At 39.4% G+C, this 20,252-nt stretch overlaps 1 protein-coding gene across 1 annotated transcript in view; it reads right to left on the reverse strand.

The window, feature by feature from the left end:
• The window catches only part of MAN2A1 (mannosidase alpha class 2A member 1), a 155,230-nt gene that overhangs the window by 5,030 nt on the left and 129,948 nt on the right, over positions 1-20,252 (reverse strand). The window contains exons 18-20 of the mRNA XM_031673187.2: positions 18,512-18,653; positions 15,936-16,069; positions 8,699-8,893 (exon numbers count right to left, since the gene is read on the reverse strand). Of these exons, the coding sequence (XP_031529047.2) occupies positions 8,699-8,893; positions 15,936-16,069; positions 18,512-18,653 (471 nt within the window). The remainder of the gene's footprint in view (positions 1-8,698; positions 8,894-15,935; positions 16,070-18,511; positions 18,654-20,252) is intronic.

Raw genomic sequence — 20,252 nt, forward strand, 5'->3', positions numbered from 1 at the left:
CTTATCACTTGCTAAGCCAACCACATTTATTAGCTTGATGTATCATTTAAATTCACATTACAGAAGCTATTCTTCTTGCACAGACGAAAAGGAAAACACGAAACATGACAAGTCAGCTACAGGGATCACACAGAGTTTCTTGCAGTAAAATTTCTTGCATCTATTTAAGTAACAATGCCATGATAAATAATTATCATTATTAATAAATTTATCATTATTAATAAATTTTGTTTCCTATACTGGGAAGATGTTTATGATAAATCAAATGATTAAAAAATCCTTGGAAAAGTTCAGAAATGTACCGTTACTCAAAAGAGAGTCGTGTGCTGCTTGGTATTGACACTATGAGTCCTTTTTCTTTTCTGTGGCCACAGCCATGAATAAGCCCAAGTTCCTGATCATTCTTACTGGGGCATACGATTTTTTAATGTGCTATAGAGACATCTTTTCTGAACAGCTGCCAGCCTTCCCGCCACTGATTTGATTTTAATGTGCCTGAACAACTTAGAGCTGTCCTCACCTCAGCTTCTTGGCTGAAATAACCTATTTTATGATATTTTCCACTGGTATTTTGCAGTGGCACTGCTACGATTTTGCTTGAAGGGAGAGAAAAAAAGTCATTTAAGGGATTCTGATTCATCGCAGAACCACATGATACACATAGCTAGTTGAAATCATATGATAAAGATTTCTAATGAAATTTCAAACAATTTCACAGTCTCCAAAATAGCATGAAAACAGCACATGAGAAAACCCTTTAGTTATTACGCACATGAGATCCCCAGAAGGATACAGTTGTGCCAATTGTGAAATCTTGGAATAGTCCTTTATTATTCCAAAGCATTAGTTTCCTTGTCTATTAAATGGAGCTAACGCATGTCTATCTCCTTCACGGCAGTGTGGTTAACCCACTGAAAATACTGAGTAAGGTAGCCCAGCTTACAGGACAGACTATGCTAGTGCAGAAGCTGCAGAAATGAGTGGTGCAGAAATGAGTGGTTCAGAACTTGGGCTGGGAGTCAGATAGCCTGAGATCTGTATCCTAGTTCTGCAATTTACTAGCCGCTGATTTCAGCAAAACAGTTTTCCTTTGCCATAAAATAGAGATGAGATGAAATGAAATAGCAGAACAAGAACTCTGCCTGGGATCTGGAGCAGAGGGAACCCTTAGTGTATTATTATTTCTATCAATATCATCCATCAAATAGTGATTATTTTCATAATAGTTACAAATTAAACAATATTCTCATTTAACTTCTTAGTCATAAATTTCCTTTACTGACATCGTAACTTTATAGCTAAGGAATCAGGGAAGCTCCAGATTAGATGTCTACAATTACACATCAAAATCATAACAAAGTCCTAGTTCAAATTCATGGATTTGATGGCCTCTTAATTAAACTCCAAAAGCACTTATCACTATTAACCTAAGTCATTCGGCCATTTTAACTCACTAGACCATCCTGAAAAAAATCACTGATAAACAGGCATTGCTAAAATTCCTGCAACACATTTGTTCTTGGAATAATGAATGTGTAAGGCCCTTAACAGACTGAAGGTAACAAAAAAAAAAAGGGGGGGGGGGAGGAAACACTTTTGGGATTCTGTCATTGAATTCACTAAGATATTTAAACAGACAATACAAAAGTAGAGATTAAGATCATAAAAATTAATTTTCACTGATGAGAAAAAAGTTGTACTCTCCTTAAAAACTAAAATTGCATAATTTTTTGTAAGGACTAAAACACTAATTGAAATAGCAATCACCTTCTGTAAGTTTTTAAATATCAAATATTCATGATTCCAGCAAAAATACCTGAGGCAAAGCAGAAGTTTTTCAATTTCAAAGTCTGTCTAGACATTTTATTTCCAAGAAAGCTGTTTTTCAATGTAGGGAAACTGTGAATTTAACTTGAATATGTATGCAGGAAAACATAAACCTTCAAGTAGTCACACTCTGCTCTAGGAGAGTAAACAAATTTTGAAAGACCTGTTTTTATAGTCATTAACACATTAGTAACATCCAGACCTCAGAAACGAAAGGGAGGGTGTGGGGAAGAAAACTTATAAATTTTGACACTGCACCAAGCACTGTGCTAGATGAGCTTCAAATTTAGTGCCTTCATAAAACAGTTCAGATCACAATTGAGGTTGAACCCCTGTTGGATGTTCCAAAGTTGCAGAACTTATTTCAGGAGATTAACCTAGACTAAGTGGGACCTGTGAAACTTCTCTAGCAACTGGGGGGAATGCAGGGGCTTTCTAAGAGAAAGCTAGATTGGAGGCAAAGCTTGATTCTACCATGAGCCAGTTAAGCGACTGAGTATACCATTTAACCTCTGGAAAATTCAAGGAACTAGGTTAGACTCATCAAGAGCCCCTTTGAGAATTAAGGGGCAACCACAGTGACAACCACAGTAATTGCAGCTAACACTTATGGAGTACTTGCTGTGTGCCAGAGCCGTGCAGAATGGTTTTCGTGGATTAACTCATTCCATCTTACAACAACCTTTGAAGTGGTTGAAATGGGATACAAGTTGTATTACTGTATTTGAAGGTATCACAAAGCCTTCCCTGTCATATTCACATAGCAATTGTCGCTAATGACTCTACACTGGTCCTTCATGATCTTCCCCGCCAGTGGTTGGTGTATCCTATGGGTGTCCCATTATTACTGAGCAGACAAGAGAAAAACAGGCAGTGTATTCCCCAACATTTTTAGCACTATCACTCCTCTTTTCTTCCCAAGCAAGTATAGGGCTCTGAGTAGGGATCTGGAGCCAGACTCTCTGGGGTGTGCTTTGCAGCACCACTGTGTGCTGGCTGTGAGACCCAGGAAAGTTACCCACCATCCCTAGGTCAGGTAGTTTCCTCTTCAGTAAGATGGGCCACGAATAGTGCCTCCTTTCCTATTGTCGTTGGGAGAGCTAAATTAGGCTCATGCACTCAGCATCATGCCCAGCATGGAGACAATTTTAGGTATGTTGTTTTGAAAAACCTGAGCAATTAGTAATAAACTATACAAGGAATACAAATCAAAGTGACATCAAGATTTACTTTGGCAATAAACTTCAATCTTCTCCAGTTTATTGTAAGAAAGTACAAACATTTTTACATCATTATTAGTAACAATCACAACTGCTTATGACTGAATGATCACAGCTGAGAACCTCTATTTGTCATGCATTTGTGCTTACTACGTGCCTGATGCTGTCTCAGCTTTACAAACATCAACACATTTAATCTCCAGAACATCTCTAAGGTGGGTACTGTTATCACTGCCTTGTGACCAGTGAGGAAACTGGGACTCAGAGAATTAAGTTACTTGCTCTAAGACACCCGGCCAGTGAGTCGAGGGAATGCACTCGAATCCAGGTGGTCCAACCTCCAAGTCTGTCCTTTGAGTCTTGTCTTTGCTCTAGCTGTGGATTGGAGCTACACAGACAGGCAGTTCGGAGGGGAAAGAGGAGGATTGCTTTTGACTTAATATAACAAAAGGCTCTATACTAAAGGAGATCACACCTCTGATTTGAGGCTGGAAAAAGGGAGTATTTAATCCATGGTTGCAACAGAGCTAAAATTATGATTTATCAAAACATACTCACAAAGTAAGGTTTAGAAATTATAATTTCTACCCATCCACAACCTGCCCAACCATCCACTCACCCCATTTATAAACAGGATTTAAAGTCATTCTGAAAATTACACATTCATATCACAGTCTTTCCTAAGAAAAAGAGCAGGCAACGTTCCTCTCCCGAGAGGATGAGAACTCTGGAAAATGTGAGCCCTGAACTACTCATCTCACATTGAGAGAAACTGGATTTGTTCATGAGTAAAGAGAGGTTCACAAATCAGTAACTCCTGGAAACTGTGGTACACACGGTATGCACACACACTGTTTTCTGAGAAAGAGAGGAGCCATAACTTTGACTGGATTCTCCAAGAAGAATGTGACCTCACCCTTCTTAAAGGACGTGTAAGGCATATATAGATTAAGGCTACACACCTGGTGGGAAAATTTCTCCAACTCACTCAGATTCTTTGAAAATGCCAAACAACACTTAGATGTCAGTGCATTCGGGCAGCTGGGAAAGTTGGAAAATCTCACACCGCATTATAAATCCTGACACAGGAAATAACCAGTAGAAATTCATTTTCCAGGGCACTCATTAAAATGTCAATAACAGTGATCCTGTTTTAATCAACAAGATAGCATGACACAAAGAAAGGGGAAGGTGAATGGCTGTTCTCAGATATGTACAACAAAGGACATTTTTTTCGCCACAATTTTCACCTTTCCAGAAGCTAGGGAGATCAATAAAGCACCAATCAATTCTTATAAGAAAGGCAAAATAAAGTAAAAACCTTCAACTGCCTCTTGTAAGAAAAGGAGGGAGTGGTGTAAGCAAGTTGACAGAAAATCTTGTTCAATAAGTGGTGCTGATGTTGAAATGAATGGTTAACTATTTGCAAGAACAGCTAAGCACCAGTCAAAATAAATTCCACAGAGAATAGTTAATCACAATATATAGATATTGAGAACAGATCAAGATACAAAGATATATATCTATAAATAAATTAAATACAAATATATCTGCAATGGAAATGGAAATAATTTGGGGAGGGGTTGAACTACGTATCATTGTTCAAAACATCAAGGTAGAACGGCTCCATGAAGTTGAGATGAACAGCTCCTGCTCGGCCCTGGAATGTCAGCAGTCCAGGCTGAGCCTTTCATTCTAGCTTACAGAACCCTGACCCATGATCCATCCTCCCATGAGATTCTCCCAGCATCCTCTCTACCAAGGTCCCCTTCTCCCTTAATCATTACCCTTTCCTGATGACTTGGTTTCCCATTTAGAGCGCTTCATTGGTGCTCCTGTACCCTAGTTTTCAAGCCTTTATAGAAGCTTCTTTTTATATCTCAAGCTGCTGAGACTGTAAGAAAAGAGGGTGGTAAGTAGAAGAGAGTTGGAGGCCAGGCCCATAGGATAAGGAGGCCAACAGTTAAATTCCTAGACAGTGGCTAGAGCATCCTGGGCTGGACACGCTGTGAGGAAGGGTTTCAAGAGATATTTGTTCTCCTCTTCATCTGACTACAAATACACGACATATAATTTTTTCCAAAAAACATCTAAGAAGTAGAAAAGTAAGCTATACCAATCTAAAACAAACTCACCTACCAACAGAGAACAATTCTTGAAAAACTGAACTTTGAGAAACAGATTTAGTAACTCTTAAAAAGTCAAATACTATCCTCTGAGGTGATGATGTCTAGCACCCAGACATGGGTCCTGATTCTGCCATTTACTGCTGGGTAGTTACAGTTTAATCATTTAATCTCTCTAAGCCTTACTTTCCCAAGTCAGTAAACAGAGACAACTCAGCAATTCTAGAATCATGAGGAGAGTTTTTAAAAAATTACTGTTTCCTACATTCTCCACCCTAGACATACAGAATCTGAATCTCAGAGAGAATGAAATTTGTAAAAGTCTCTTTTTCTAAAATCTCCCCAGTGTGACCTGGGATGGTGTCTGGAAATGTAGAACCACCTCGGTGGGTTAGCACACCTCCAGCCCCCACCTCACTTCTCTCACTACTGCTTGAGCCCATCACCCCTTTCTCCACAAGGAGTGAGGGAGACCAACTGAGGTTCAGAACTGAGGAACCTACAGACAGCGGCCCGGGGCATGAGCAAGCAGGGTCAGCTCCCATCACACTGCTGGTGGGGGCAGTCAGGCAGGAAGAGACGTGCCTTGTCGTGTCAAGGTGGTCCTCAGGCACTTTTCTCATGGAAAAACTGAGAAGGTGGTTAGTAAACGCTTACTTAGATACAGGTCAATGCAGACCTCTGGTCTTGCTTGGAATTCGACCTCTATTTTCTCTATTATTTCAGTGGGAAAAAGGCATTGCAATCTCTAAACAAACAACTCTATTGTGTATTGAGAGCTGCCAGCACACACACACACAAAAACATAATCCAAAATGTTCAGTTTGGCCTTCTGGATTTATCCACTGAGTTATTTTTGTCTTTCTTTTAGTAACCATGGAAATATACCTGCCATCATTTAAGTATCAAGCTTTTCTTTGCAACAATACCTACATCAACTTACGTCAATGATTACTTTCCTATTATCAGAGGTTAGGGGACAGAGAGCAATTCTTTAAAGAAGCCACTCTGAATGGACTAATCAGTCCCCTCAGATTACTGGTAAGATTTTAAACAACTGTTAGACATATGGGCTAAGAGTCAAAGACTAACACAGAACTGGCACCAGTTGAGATGATAATACAAATAGTCCCAAATCTTTAGTTCTGATCGTGTGGTTAGGCACTAAACTATGCCTAAGGTTAGGGATTTCAGTCTTTCTTCTTCCTGGACAGACTGTTAAACTGCTTTTTACTTCCTCTGCTAAAACCCAGTTTGGACCTGAGCTGGCATGTACTGTAAGCATTATCAACATAACAAGGTACGTGTACCAAGCACTTGTTTTCAAAGGGCTCTCACAGTGTTATTTCATCTCTTTCTGACACTAGATCTGAAGCAGGTCTATCTGCTATCAGGCCCATTTTATAAATGGTAGCTGAGTCAGCAGTCAGTCAGCCCACAGGCAGTGAAGGTGGTCGACCTGTCCAAAGGGGAGAAGGGTCATGGGAAGCCAGGTAGCCACGGGGAGTGGAGGCCAGACTGCAGAGGGCATGAATGCCCAAGGGTCTGAACCTATTTGGTAGCAACAGGAGTTTTAGTCCAGAAGAGCTTAGATTTGTATGACAGGAAGAATGAAAGGAACAGGTGACTACAAAAAGAGAGGTGATCTGGAAAACAAGCGCAAACCTTGCGTGGTGGGGGGTAAAACCTCACACTCACTGACTCTAGTCATCTGGTGCTGCTTCCAGAAAACAATCACGGGAACGAGTCGCCTGGAAGTGAGGCTAATGAATCGTGGCTGCTCTGTGCCCCAGAAGCCCAGAGGTCCTTCAGATTCTCCACCATCTATGCCGGACGTGGAAGCCCGAGGCTCAGTCTTTGGTGCCCTCCACTCTGCTCTTTCATGTCTTTAGCCCAGGAATTAATGTCAGGTTACCTCAAGGAGGCTGTCCATCTCTGGGACGTTTTTTCCTTGAGTCAAAAAACAGACCCATAAGAGACCATTGCAGAATCCTAGCGAGAATGCTCACAAGATTCAGTTGTTCAACAAATAATTACTGAGCCCCTTGTAGGCACAGGCTCTGTTCTAGGCAGGGGGACACAGTAAGGAGTCAGAGAAAAGCCCGGGTGCTTGGAGTCTCCATCCTGACCACATCTCCTGCCTGCATGCCTTCTCCTGGCTCCTAACTCTTCCTGACCACCCTCCCCACAGGAACCTGCATGAGCCACTTACTCCCTGACCCCCTTCAGAGTTTTACTCCATTATCATCTTTGCTGCAAGGCCCTCTCCAATGACCCTATTCAAATCACCATCTAGAATTGCCCTTCCCTCCTTCTTTCCTTTCATAATAACACATCACTGCCTAACATATGTTTCTCTTATTTTTTCTTCTTTAATTATTATTCTCTTCCCACTAAGCACAAAAAGGCAGGGGCTCTTGTCTGTTTAGTCCATGGCTGTACTCCTAGTGCCTTTAGCGGTGACTGGCACGTAGCAGGCATGAAATAAATCCCGCAAGTTCACTCACATGATCAAACAAGCCCTTTAACACAGAGATTCGCACACAGGCCTCTTTCCCCTGTATTCATGATTACCCGTCATGTGTATTTTCTTACAGAGTCAAGCATAAGTTCTCTATCCTGGACATACAGTGTTAAAGCCCTGAACATCCAAATTTATAGGCATTTATCTTTCCTTTATTTGGTTCTTTTCAGTTCTTTGTTCTCAAGCTAAACATTTTTTCCCTCTTATGCTGTCTTCAAACATGAACATTCTCTTCTTTTTACACTCAGGCCATTTATTATAAGGTGTTTCCCATGGAATCCGTAACCACTTACTACTTCTAACTACGTGCATGTCAATTCACAGTATCAAAACAGCTCTACAAAACATAAAAATGACGTCAGAAGTCTAATCTTTAATCTTTTCAAATGCAATCTCCGACTTTAAAAGGAGGCCTATAGGTAAATTCAAGCAGTCTAACTGAATTAAAATTCCATATCTAATAAAACCTTCCCTTGTTCTTCCTCTATCTTTACATTTCTCTGAAATAGTTGGTTTCTCACAGCAAAGGTTTTTTTTTTGAAAGAATTTTTTGTACTTTTAAAAGAAAATATACAAATATACAAAGCCTCTGGTAGAGAAATAATTACACACTATGCTTTCTGTGTCTCCAGCTCCTGAGAAACCCCAGCTAACAAGGAGAAACACATGGAAAGTGTCAGGAGAGCTCAGCTTCAGGCCTGGTTCTCCCACACACTAATTACGTGAACTCAGGCCAGCTTCAGCCCCCTTAGCCGTATAAAGATGCTGATATTCCCCGACCTGCTCACCACAGAGGACTTTTCCGAGAATAAATTAGTCTAAGGACGTGCTCTAAACTACAGAGCAACAGTAAAATGAGAGGTGTCACGATATTGCCTAAAGGCGAAGAACTCCTCATTTCTTGAAGTGGAGTAAAACTCACAGTATTTTTCTTCTTCCCACCTCCTTATACCAAGTACATTACAAAAAGTAAATTTTTATTGATATATTTTGGGATATACCTTTGACTGTATTGTCCTCAGATTAACCAGATGAATGTCACAAGGCAAAGATGACAATAGTGGAGAGAATTCACCCAGCAGCTGAAGAGTGGGCGTGGGGACCTTTTCTGTCATTGAAAAGACAGGATGGTTCAGGAAAAAAGAAGTTATGTGGCTAAGGAGAGAAGGGTAACTGACCGACTTCTTTTCTTCTTCCTATCGGGAAAAAACAGACATGCTTAAGAGTTATACACTTATAGTTCTCGTAATATTAACTGAATTACCAGCAGGGTTTAAAGAAGAAAAATAGATAAATATACAAATACTTTGATTTTATTATGTTTTATGAATAAGTCTTAGAAAATGCACAGCAGATACCAAATTTAGTTCTAAGCAATACAAGAAAACAGTGTCCACTTACCTCACATGTTTGGAAATTCCTTTTTTCCATTGCTTTAATCCTAAAAATCCTGACAACATTTTCCACAAACATTTCAGGATAAGGTGCAACTTTTTGCAGAAACTCTTTCTCAACCACCCATAAGACTCTTAAAGTATGGGGTTGGGATGTTTATATATCTTGTACATCATCAAATGTTATCTCTTTTCCCTCAGGTTTTACTTATCATATTCTCATGGTTTCATTTATATACTTAACTAGTCCATAAAGTTATGAATTGATCCAAAGCTCTGTTCTAGCAAATGTTACCCAATGATAGGATTTAAAAAAAAAATCTCAAAATAAATAAGGTTTTAAAATAATACAGGTGGCTTATCTAGATCATCTGTTTTCTTTAAATTTGGTAAAAATCATTGTCAGTTGCTTCACTTTATTCCCCAAATGGGAACTACTACATGCATTATAGAATAGTTATCACATATTTACATGGTACACAATTATCCAGTATAATTTTAAAATACTTTAGTCTTTTATGCTTATGGACAAATGTTTCAGCATGTTCAAACATTAGGTAAGTCTACCAGGACTGAGGACATACACAAGGTAGACGACATACACAATTAGTTACATTAATTAAATCAGTGACTAAGTAGAACCTTAACTGGTAATGTCTAAGGTGTAAAAGCAGACACAGAAAAGCACCATGAAGACAACATAATTTATATAGAGGTTTTCTGATCACCAGCAACATTTGGAGCAAATTTAGTTTTGTATCTTATTTTTTGAAATGACTATTTCACTGATACCTTCTGATACTGCATCCTTTTTTAAACCAGAGGGCTCAAAAATAAAAGGCTTGGCTACTTATCTGTGTGAAAAGACAAGATTTATAGAAGATACAGAGCTTAAAATTCAGAATGTCAGATTAGCATTGAACAGAGGGTGTTAGCAAAGAGTGACGAGCATCTTGCCAGCAGCAGACTGTAGATATCATTCCAATTCAGACCAAGGAGAGAGGAAAAAAAAATTTTAAAGGCAACAGAGGCACACTACAATATTCAAATACTGACAAAAAAATTAGGTATGAAAAAAGTTGTAAAAAAATGTATCCATTTCACATTCTTTTTTTAAGGAAAGCTAAAGTATACAAAATAATTCTCCAACAGTATTGAAATTTAATGCAGCTTGTAGAATAACATGAAAAAAGAGGGAACATTTTCAACAAGACCCTTTAAATATACTCAAAGATCAAAGGACTTCATAATCTAGGTCAGGATTGCTGACAAAAATCACTTTTGAGTAATAAAAGATAAAAGATAAAAGATTCTTACAGAAAGGGAAACACCTGCCTTATCAGATTCGGGAGGCAGTAAACCCATTCTAGGTCAAGAAACATTCAGAAAAAGCTCTCTGGCTTTGCTACGCTCTTGGAGGAATCCCTGGACACCTCAGTGAGGGAAGGGATATTTCTTGACAGATTATACTTTAGAAGCAGTAACATGCATGTCTACCATTCCTCCAAACCCAAACCAGTTCTTCTGGCCTTCAGTGCTTCACCCAAACTGACCATCAGAATGGGTGGGGGAGCTTTTATAAAACATACATCCCTGGGTCCTAAGCCAAATCTACTGACGCAGGATCTCCAGGGGTGGGACCCTGGGAAGGTGAAGTTAAAAGCCCCCCAGTGACTGTCCCAGAGTCAGTCTCACCCTGCTCTGTTGACCTGTGCTAGGAACTGCCACCCCAGACATCCTTCCAACCAACCTTCTAGAAGAAACAGAGCCCCCCTTGGAAACAGAAGTATAAGCCTCACCCTTTAACTATTTTTGGATTGAAAAACAAGATGCAGGCTCGAAACATGTTAATGAAGATTCTTGCCAAAGGAAACAATGTCATGAATGTAAGCACTCTGAGCACTCCAGAACTGTGCTATTTATTGTGCTGAGCAAGATAAGGAAGAGAAGTTTATAGAAGAGCTGTGGCTTGGAGCCAGAAGAGAACCATGAGCAGGTAACGCTGCTGCAAGCCGGCCAGGCAGGTGGGGAGAAGTCTCCAGGAAAGCACCGTCATTCACACTCTTCCTTATTTCTAGCAACAAGGGCTCAACAAGATACTTAACTGTGGAACTATCACTAATTCGATGAATCTCCTAAAAAGGTTATCTTTTAACTATAATCCTTCTGATATACCCAAAGTTTATAAAACATGTTTGCTATAGGAAATTTTACATGTTTGTTTAAGCTATAAATGAATTCCCCAGCCTTATAGTAATTAATATACCACTATAAACATTATTTGGCTTCTTGTAGGTTGGAAGGTTTCAGACTGTACAAATCTGGCTTTCTTCCTGCAGCTTGCTTGAAATTAAAAAGAATTAGTGCATTCTGATCCAAACCACATCAAGTTGAGATCTTCTCCACTGGATTTCAGCCCTTAGTTCATATGTCAAAAGTTCCTGCCAGGTTCCCTGGTGCCCTTCATTAAGCCTGCCTGAGTTATCCGATCCCTCAACATCAAAGGTTTCCATTTCAGCTACATCAAAACTTGCTAAATTATGAAGATAATAAGAGATCATTTTTTTAGTCACCTTTGTTTATTCAGAATGACCTGACACATGGTGGGAACTTGATAAATGTTGATTATTAATTAATGTATCATTAAATTAATAAGAAATTATTATAAATAAAAGAGAGAAAACTATTGCAGGGAGAAGGATGGGCTAAAAACACAAAGCAGGAGGAGGAGAGACAATGAATGAAAATATATTGACTTGTAGGATGAAGAGATAAATATCATTCAGTGCAGAGCTGAAGTCTGGTAGTATGTGGGCCAAATCTGCCGATTAGACATGTTTTGGTAGCTCTGCATGGTGTTAAAAAGTTGTTTTATTTTTCAGCTACTCTCAAAAAAAAAAAAATTCAAGAGTGTTCACATTAAAATCATCAAAAACAACAATAATAACACAAACTCCCTCAAACTGATAACTGTTTTTTTATCCACAACACTGGAAATTGAAGTCACACTGGGCCCCCATGTTTCCGTGTGGAAACAATCATCTGGTGCTGAGCTGTGGCTCCGAAGCGGGACATGCATCCGTCCTCATGTTCACCACAGACCCTCTGGGCACCTAACTTAAGCATTTGCCCTTAATCCTGACCAACCTTCCTCATGCCATCACTTTCCTGAGTCCTGTCAGCATTTGAGTTTTTCACCTGATCTCTTCCAACTTCCTCTCTTTATATGTAGAGAACTGGTATCCAGAGGTGAAAAGACGTAACTGTAACGCTCGAACACTTCCAGTGCTGTAAGTCCCCGTGCAATGCCCCCTTCACTATACTAGTCACCAGCAGGAAGCAGTAGGAAGAAAGGGTCAAAGAAACAAATCTTTAAGAGTCAATGCTGATGAGACAATTCCTATTTCCTGCTTCTGCTGACCCTGAAGCATCATTACCATGGATGACAGTCAATCTCACGCAACCACAGTCCTCCCCTGGGCATCTGTACATCTCCCAGCTATTATTTAGCATTCCAGTCTTGTTCTCACTGCATCTCTGCAGAACACGTGAGAACAGGACTCACTTCCATTTAATTATCCAGGATTATTCCCATAAGGCCTCAGCAGAATCAAGGCTTCCCACTAAAATGCCTTCCTGTCCAGGGAGTGTCTCCCCACCTCAATTTCTACCATTGACATTTTAGTCATTAGTCTGAGATGAATATAGAAACACTTTCTAGAAAACTTTAGGTACATGATATGTAACATTTCTTAATCAAAAGTCTTTTAAGTCAATTTCACTAGAAATTAAAACCTATTTTCTCTAGCCTTGTTCATTTTTTATTTAAAAGAAACTATTGATTGAAGCCCAAGAATCTATAGTTGAGCAAAAGAAAAATTTAACCAACACAGGATTATAAAAACTGTGGATCAAATTTAAATCAATCACTATCCAAAGAATTTTGAGTGAGAATAAACAAATTATTTAACTTCTAAGTGAAAGCTTTATAGATCTGACATGAAAATTCTTATTATCATAGTTAACAGAAGTTTTGTAAATTAGTGTCTATATAGAGAGAAAAATCATAAAAGCCAGAAACATTTCAGGAGGAGCAGAAGATAGTAGCTGCCAGAACTCAGACAATGATTTTCCTATGCAGTTTTAGTCTTAAAACCAAGCTATCTTGTCAGTAATTGATTTAAACCACGAGTCCCAAGAACTGCTGTAAATCTTGACATCTAAAATGCATATTAAAATCCTTTTTCCTAAAAGATTTTAAATACTGGAAGAATTCTTCGCTTTAATTAGCTGTTGCCATTTCATTCAATCAACTGGTATTTTATTTATAGAATGCCTGCCTACCACAGGCAAGGAGGCCCTGTGGGGGTACATGAAAATAGACAAGCCCCTAGAATCTAGCAGGGGGAACAGAACACACACACAGTGACAAGGAAGTAAGCAGTAATTGCGATAAATACAGCGGCGCAACGTGCTATCACAGCTCATGTACGCCTTTGTGTATTCACTCATAAAATGTATGCCTTCGTGTATTCACTCATAAAACATAACACTGGGTGCTTCCTCTGCTAGGAACAACCTTAGAAACAGAAAGAGCTACAGCCCTATTCACAGGGAGTTAATGGTCCAAACGAGGAGAAAGACAGTGATCACACAATCTCACACACACGAAGGAGAGACGCACTGTTCTAAGGGGGTGTAGAAGGGGATTTGACTTGGTCACTCCAGCTTCATAAAGTGGGCTCCGGTCTGAGCTATTACTAAGAATCCCTGGGCAGAGAGGATGAAAAGACTCGGGTAAAGGTGCTGTAGGGGCGGGGGTGAGGCGTGTGGGGCATGTGGGAAGTACTTACGACCAAAAGAAAACCACCTGGCTCGGAGCAGAAACCAGGAGAGCTGTGCTAGGTGAGGATGGGGGACAGGCAGGGCCCTGTACCACGAGGGCCATGGTAAGGAGGTGGCTTTTACACCGAGAGAAATGAGACAACATAGAGGGGTGAAGCAGGGAGTGGTAAGGTCAGACTTGGTTTTGAAAAAACAAAACCCATGCTGCTTCCTGCGTTAAGCACAGCTATGGCAGAAGAAGACAGCAGAGTGGGTGTGTCTGGGAAACACTTGATGCTAGTTCAGATTAGGGTGCTGAAGTAATCAAGTTTACAGGTTTGACACGTTCAGGCAATGAGATAACCAAGCATTGGTGATGACTCTGTTGTGAGAAGAAAGTGAGTGAGGGAGACGTGTCCACCAGAGACAGCCCCTAGGTGTCTGGCGCTGGATGGAAGGCGGGGCTCGTTATCAGAAGGGGAACACTGGAAAAGGGCCAGGTTGGGAGGAAGGGAGATTATGGGAGTGATTTTTGGATACGTCAAGCCTGAGATGCTTTTAGAAATGTAGAAAAGAAATGCCAGGAAGCAGCTAGATAGATGGGTCTGGAGGTCAGAGGAGAAACCTAAGCCAGTGATTTACATCTGTGGGTTTCAACTCGTCTAATGCAGAGGAAGAACATACAAACTGAGAAAAGGAAGAGGCCTGGGGCTGGGCCTCGAGAGCTCTAATATTCAATGGCTGAATAAAGAGCCATCAGGGAGAGAGAGAAAGTATGGCCTAATGGAAGCCCTGGCTAGGCAGTGTTTCAAGAAATGACAATGGTCACTGTCCAACGCTGCTGAAATGTGAAGTAAGATGATGACTGAAAACATCCACTGAATCTACTGACTTAGGCAAGAGCCCACAGAGGCTAAAGCCAGACTGAAAGGAACTGAATGTGGAGGGAAGCAAAGATACGAACTCGCCTCCTGAAGTCCGCTCAGGAGGGCAGAGGAGATGGGGCGGCGGTGCGGGGCAACGGAAATGAGAGTCTGGGTGAGGGCTGCTTTTTGTTTTTATTTTTAATGCGAGAAAATGAACAGCATTTAAAAACCAACAGAAAGGATTTCTGAAGGAAATGTTGGCTACAAGGGGCAGGGAGAGGGAAAGAGGAGCACAACTAACAGAAGGGTCCTCAGGAGGGTGACTGGGATGGGGTCAGTTCCAAGGACAAGCGAAAGGACTGGCCTATGATGAAAGGAAGGTAAACGTCCCCGGAGTTTAACACGTGGGAAGAAAACGGAGGGAGCAGATGCTTGGCGTCTAGAACAGAGCTCTACTGAACGGGCCTTCTCTCTACCAAGTGGACAGTGAGGTCCCTGGCTGAAAAGAGTAGGAAAGAGTGGAAATGGTCAGCACAGAAAGAGGGAGAGCAGAGTAAGAGGAAAAGGGCCACGTCAGGGGCCGTCTGAGGGGAATCGGCAGGCTACGGAGCACTCTGAGGACAACTTTTTGGCCTCCTGATGAAGTATACTGTCAGGCTGAGTCACGTCCAACCAAGCTTTTGCCAGACTGTTTAGCACAGAATGCTGCATTTTTGCTTTGAGGAATGAAAACCGAACAAGAAGACAGACAAGCAAATCCACTTCTAATTGATGAGTCTAAGACTAGAATAAATATACTAATGTTTCAAATAAATTTTACTAATCAAACTTAATTTCCGAAGTGGGTGACTAAACTCTATTCTTCAAGCTCAATTCTTATTTCTTTCAAAATAATTTCAAGAAATTTCACCCAAATTGATTCCTTAACATTATTTTATACTTACATGCTAAGCAAAAATAAAAAATAAAATGGCCTAAATGCAAATCTCACACAATATATGTAACTGAAGTCCTCTTTCTTATGAATACAGGCTAAGTCTTTATTACTATAAAGTCTTTATTATCTCAATATTGGAAACTAAAAAAGTATAAAGTCATAATTTTGGATGGCAAAGAACAATCAACATCAGAACATGTGAGTTTTTTTTCCCTACCATATTCACGACACTTCTTTTTTCCAGTAGTATTCGAAATAAATTAGCTGTAATCTTATTATCATGGACACCTTGCTCAAGGCCACGATTATCATCTTGCATGAGTCTTCGATCCATGATAACTTCAATCTGACCTACCAAGCAAAGAGGCCAGGGTTATTTTATACAAATATTCATTAAGAATCTCACAAACACAAGGCAGGGTCTCTATTTAAGCTTCTCCTCCAGTCAGGGAGACAGATCTGTACAGCCCACAGAACCATGGGCTTCCTCCAGATAAAGCTCAAAGCAGCTAGCATAAATTCACAAAACAGGACTGTTTTTCTTTTCTTCATCAGAGTCCAGTAAAATCTAATAAGAAATTTAACAATGGAACAGAAGAGATCAAAATTAAATTGAAACTTAAAAAAATATAATAAAATAGAAGAGTAAATTAAGCCCTCCAAAATTTTTAGTGGTAGCATTTGGAATTTAAGAATATTTATGAGGTTCATTAAAGAACGCATATCACACATGGAGTAATAAGACAGGATTTGAAATAAAATTTAGGTTACTAGATGTGTGGTGATTCCCTAAAGCCCTAGGATCTGGAGATGCCCACCATGCACCCCCTTCCCTCCCTGATACTGTGTTACAGACGTCCCCACTGTCCTTTCTCCTCTTGCTCAAAAAGTTGTCACATATGGTTCCTTTATTTGCTGTGCAGTAATTCTACAACTCTTCTAGTTTAATTTGTAAGCTAATGGCTAGGTCATGAAATTACAAACTAAAAAAATACCAAAAACCAAAATACAAAACAAAAAAAAACTAACTGAAAAAAAATTTCCCTGAGACACATTTACATGTTTAAGAGTATACAACCCCGCCTCCAACAAACCCCACCAAATTTATATGTCCTTAGGTTTATAGATTTATCCATCCATTCATTCATGTTTGCTGCTGTACTGAGCAATCATTTGGCATAAAAGGATAATATATAAAATATTTTAATAATTATTATGCTTACAGTCAAACCAACTCTGTTGAATTTCTTTCTCCTCAGTTTAGATACCCAGTAGATAAAATTACCAGTGATGGTTAGGATTTTCTTTGTTATTCTCTCCATATTTTACAGGACAACTGTCTAGAACGTGCTTCTCAGGGGCTAACTGTCCACATGCCTATATAGAGTTTGATCATTTCATACCCAAATTAATATATCAGTCTCTTGGCCATTTCTAACTCTTCTCTCTGCCTCCAAATGTCAGTCCATATACTATGTGGCCCTGAGTAATTTGTTGGTCTGTATGCAAATTGTGTTTATGTTGACAGCTAAGCAAACACTAGGGTCTTTATCAGGGAAATGAGATTATACTGTTTGGTTCGTGACGACTTCAGTCCTAAGGTCTAGTCTCCTATTTAGAGTCCCATTTTGAGAATTTAAGGCAGGGTTTAAAAATGGATAGCTCACAAGTCACATCTGACACAGAGGTTTTATCTTCTGATTTTTTTTAAAAAAGTCACATTTATAGAATGGGCAACTTCACATAAAATTTCAGATTTCTGGGATTTTCTTCAAAAAGTGAAAAAAATTTGGCAACACTGGGCCCCAACAAAGACCTGGCACTAAACAGTGCCCCCCACCTCCACTGCTCTTCAATTTGCTCAAATCCCAGGACTCCCTACTGGATCCCCAATGTGAGGTCATTATTACTTTTATAACTGCATTCATGTCTTTATGGTGTGATCTCATGATTTTGTTTAATGAAGGCCACCAAGAAAAATGAGAAGTACTAAGGCTTCCTGTGTGTGGCAGTACAGAATATAAGCATATGTCCAATATAAAAAGTGGGTTTGTCTGCCTGTGCCTAATATAAAAAGAATATGCCAGGCATCTGCTCTTTTATTAACTGCCTGACTCCTTAACACATGCATCCCAGCAACTCTAAGTATGTAAGGAGAGAGAGCAATTGACATGTAAATGATAATTAAAAATATGTATCATAAAGGACAAAAGTCTCCCAATAGAAAGTTTTACAGAAATTATTCAGTGTCTACTATCTACTTTTTCTTTCTCTCCATTTCACTCTCTCTTTTGGAATCCTTGACCTGTCACCTCTTTACCCTGAATTTGTTTCATCGCTACTCCCTTTCTTCTTCCAGGTGGTTGTGTCCTTGAAAGACATGATGCAGAAAAGGACCTAAATTTGACCTGTAACTTTCCCCTTTTGCAAACTTGGGTGAGTTATCTAAACTATAAATTATCTAATATGTGAATATTCATATCCATTCAATCACAACAATGATAGAGACTTCCGAGGACAATGGCCTATCAGGAGAAGTAAATTATCCTTAAATATAAACCTTAAAAATAATCAGTTTCATTTTAGGAGTTTTAGGTCTCCTTTTTTTCATCTGAAGATTGAAGAAATTTATTATTTTGTGTTCGTCTCACAAAGCTGAAAATTAACTAATAGTCTGGTTCTCAAAAGAAGAAAGCTCGTGATTGGAGATGATAATACATATGAGCAAATAGAGAGACTATACACTTGGGACTGACATTTAAAAGAGCAAAAAAGAACTGAAACCATACACACCACTTTTCAAACTTGAAACACCTAAAGACTGAGCAGAGAGCAGGGTCAAGCGATGCTTGGCATCCTGGATATACGCCATTGTAGCCATGGGATAGACGTTGGCTTGAAGAGGCAATTTGCTCATTGTCATTCTAGGTTGAATCTGTAAGACAAAATGATTCTCCTTAAGAAAAAAAATCGAGTGACAGTTACATATGTACCTTAAAAGATTAGTATTGACTAAAGATGGTTTTTCTTCCAGAGGAAAGGAGGTACAGCACTTTTCTTGTTCAATGGAATAGCTAACTTAAAAATTAAGTCTTCAAAACAATATGAAGAAAAATCATGAGCATCTTAGAAAACAATGTTTAAGTGAGAAAGGTAGAACTTGTCCAGATTTTTGAAATAGGCATTCCCATTTAAATTCAGAATAAAAATGCTTAACAGAAGTCTTTTAGCCCTCCAATATTTGCATAAAACAAATTATAAAGGTATTAAGTATTCATTTCTCATCTAAACCTAACATACTGCTTTTGTAATGAATGTTGAGAATAATAGCTCTCTATCCCCTTTCAAGAAATATCTCTTATAATTCTTGAATCAGTTTTAATAAATACCACAGGTCTCCTCGTTAAATCCTCTAACATATTACATTATAATAACCGAATGCATATTTATATTTTAAAAACTATTCAGTGCTTAGTCTTGCTTAGTTTTGGTGCAGGTAGTTCCAAATTCCAATTTTTCTTGGACTAGTATCTGAGTGTATGAGACACAACTCTAACTTTATTTTTTGAGAGACTGCACTAGGCTAGTCTGGGTCAAGGAGACTCACTCAAACCTCAGGAGGAGACAACAAACAGAGACTCAGTTATCAGAAATCTTACTCACATCACATAAAAATGCCATCTCTTCTTTTAAAACTCAATGAGTTTTTAAACTCATGGAAGTTTGACATGAAACTCGGAAAAGGAGGAGTGCAAACTAAACATAATAGTTAACTTGTACTGAGCTCCCATTAAAGCCAGGCACAGTGTTGGGTATTTCACAAATAAGATCTTTAATCTTCACAACAACTCTGCATGATGTCCTTCAACTTACTGGTTCTGAATAGCGTACCCCTCCGAATTCATGTTCATCCAGAACCTGTGAACGTGATTTTATTTTGAACCATGGTCTCTGCAGATATCAAGTTATGCTGGATTAGGTAGGCTCTAAACTAACGACTGGTGTCCTTATAAGAAATGGGAAATTTGGACACAGAGAGAGACACATTCAGAGGCACAAGGAGAGGACCATGTGACAGCAGAGGCAGAGACTGGAGTGATGTGTCTCCAAGGCAAGGAGCACCGAGGATTCCTGCAAACTCAGAAGCTAGAAGAAAGACAAGGTTACACTTCCCTGGAGCCAGTGGAGGAAGGGGGGCCCTGCCCACAGCTCGATTTTGGACTCCTAGTGTGAGAGGATATATTTCTGTTGTTTTAAGCCACCTGGATTGTGGTAATTTTTATCACAGCCTTAGGAAATTAATAAAACTGATGGGGGGGAAAAAACCCTGTAAAATGTTAATAAAAAAAAATAGAAGCAGCAGGAGAATTAAGAAGGAAAAGCTGGCCTTAAAGAAAGAAATTTCCATTTCTCCTTTCCAGTCCTGATCTTCCTACTCCACCTAAGTCATATACTTTAAAAAAGGACATTTAAAACCGTCACAACTGTGCGGCTGTTACCCTTACTCCCCACCTGTGAGTCTAGATTTCTATTT

Source organism: Vicugna pacos, chromosome 3 (genome assembly GCF_048564905.1).
Source record: "Vicugna pacos chromosome 3, VicPac4, whole genome shotgun sequence".
Lineage (NCBI taxonomy): Eukaryota > Metazoa > Chordata > Mammalia > Artiodactyla > Camelidae > Vicugna > Vicugna pacos.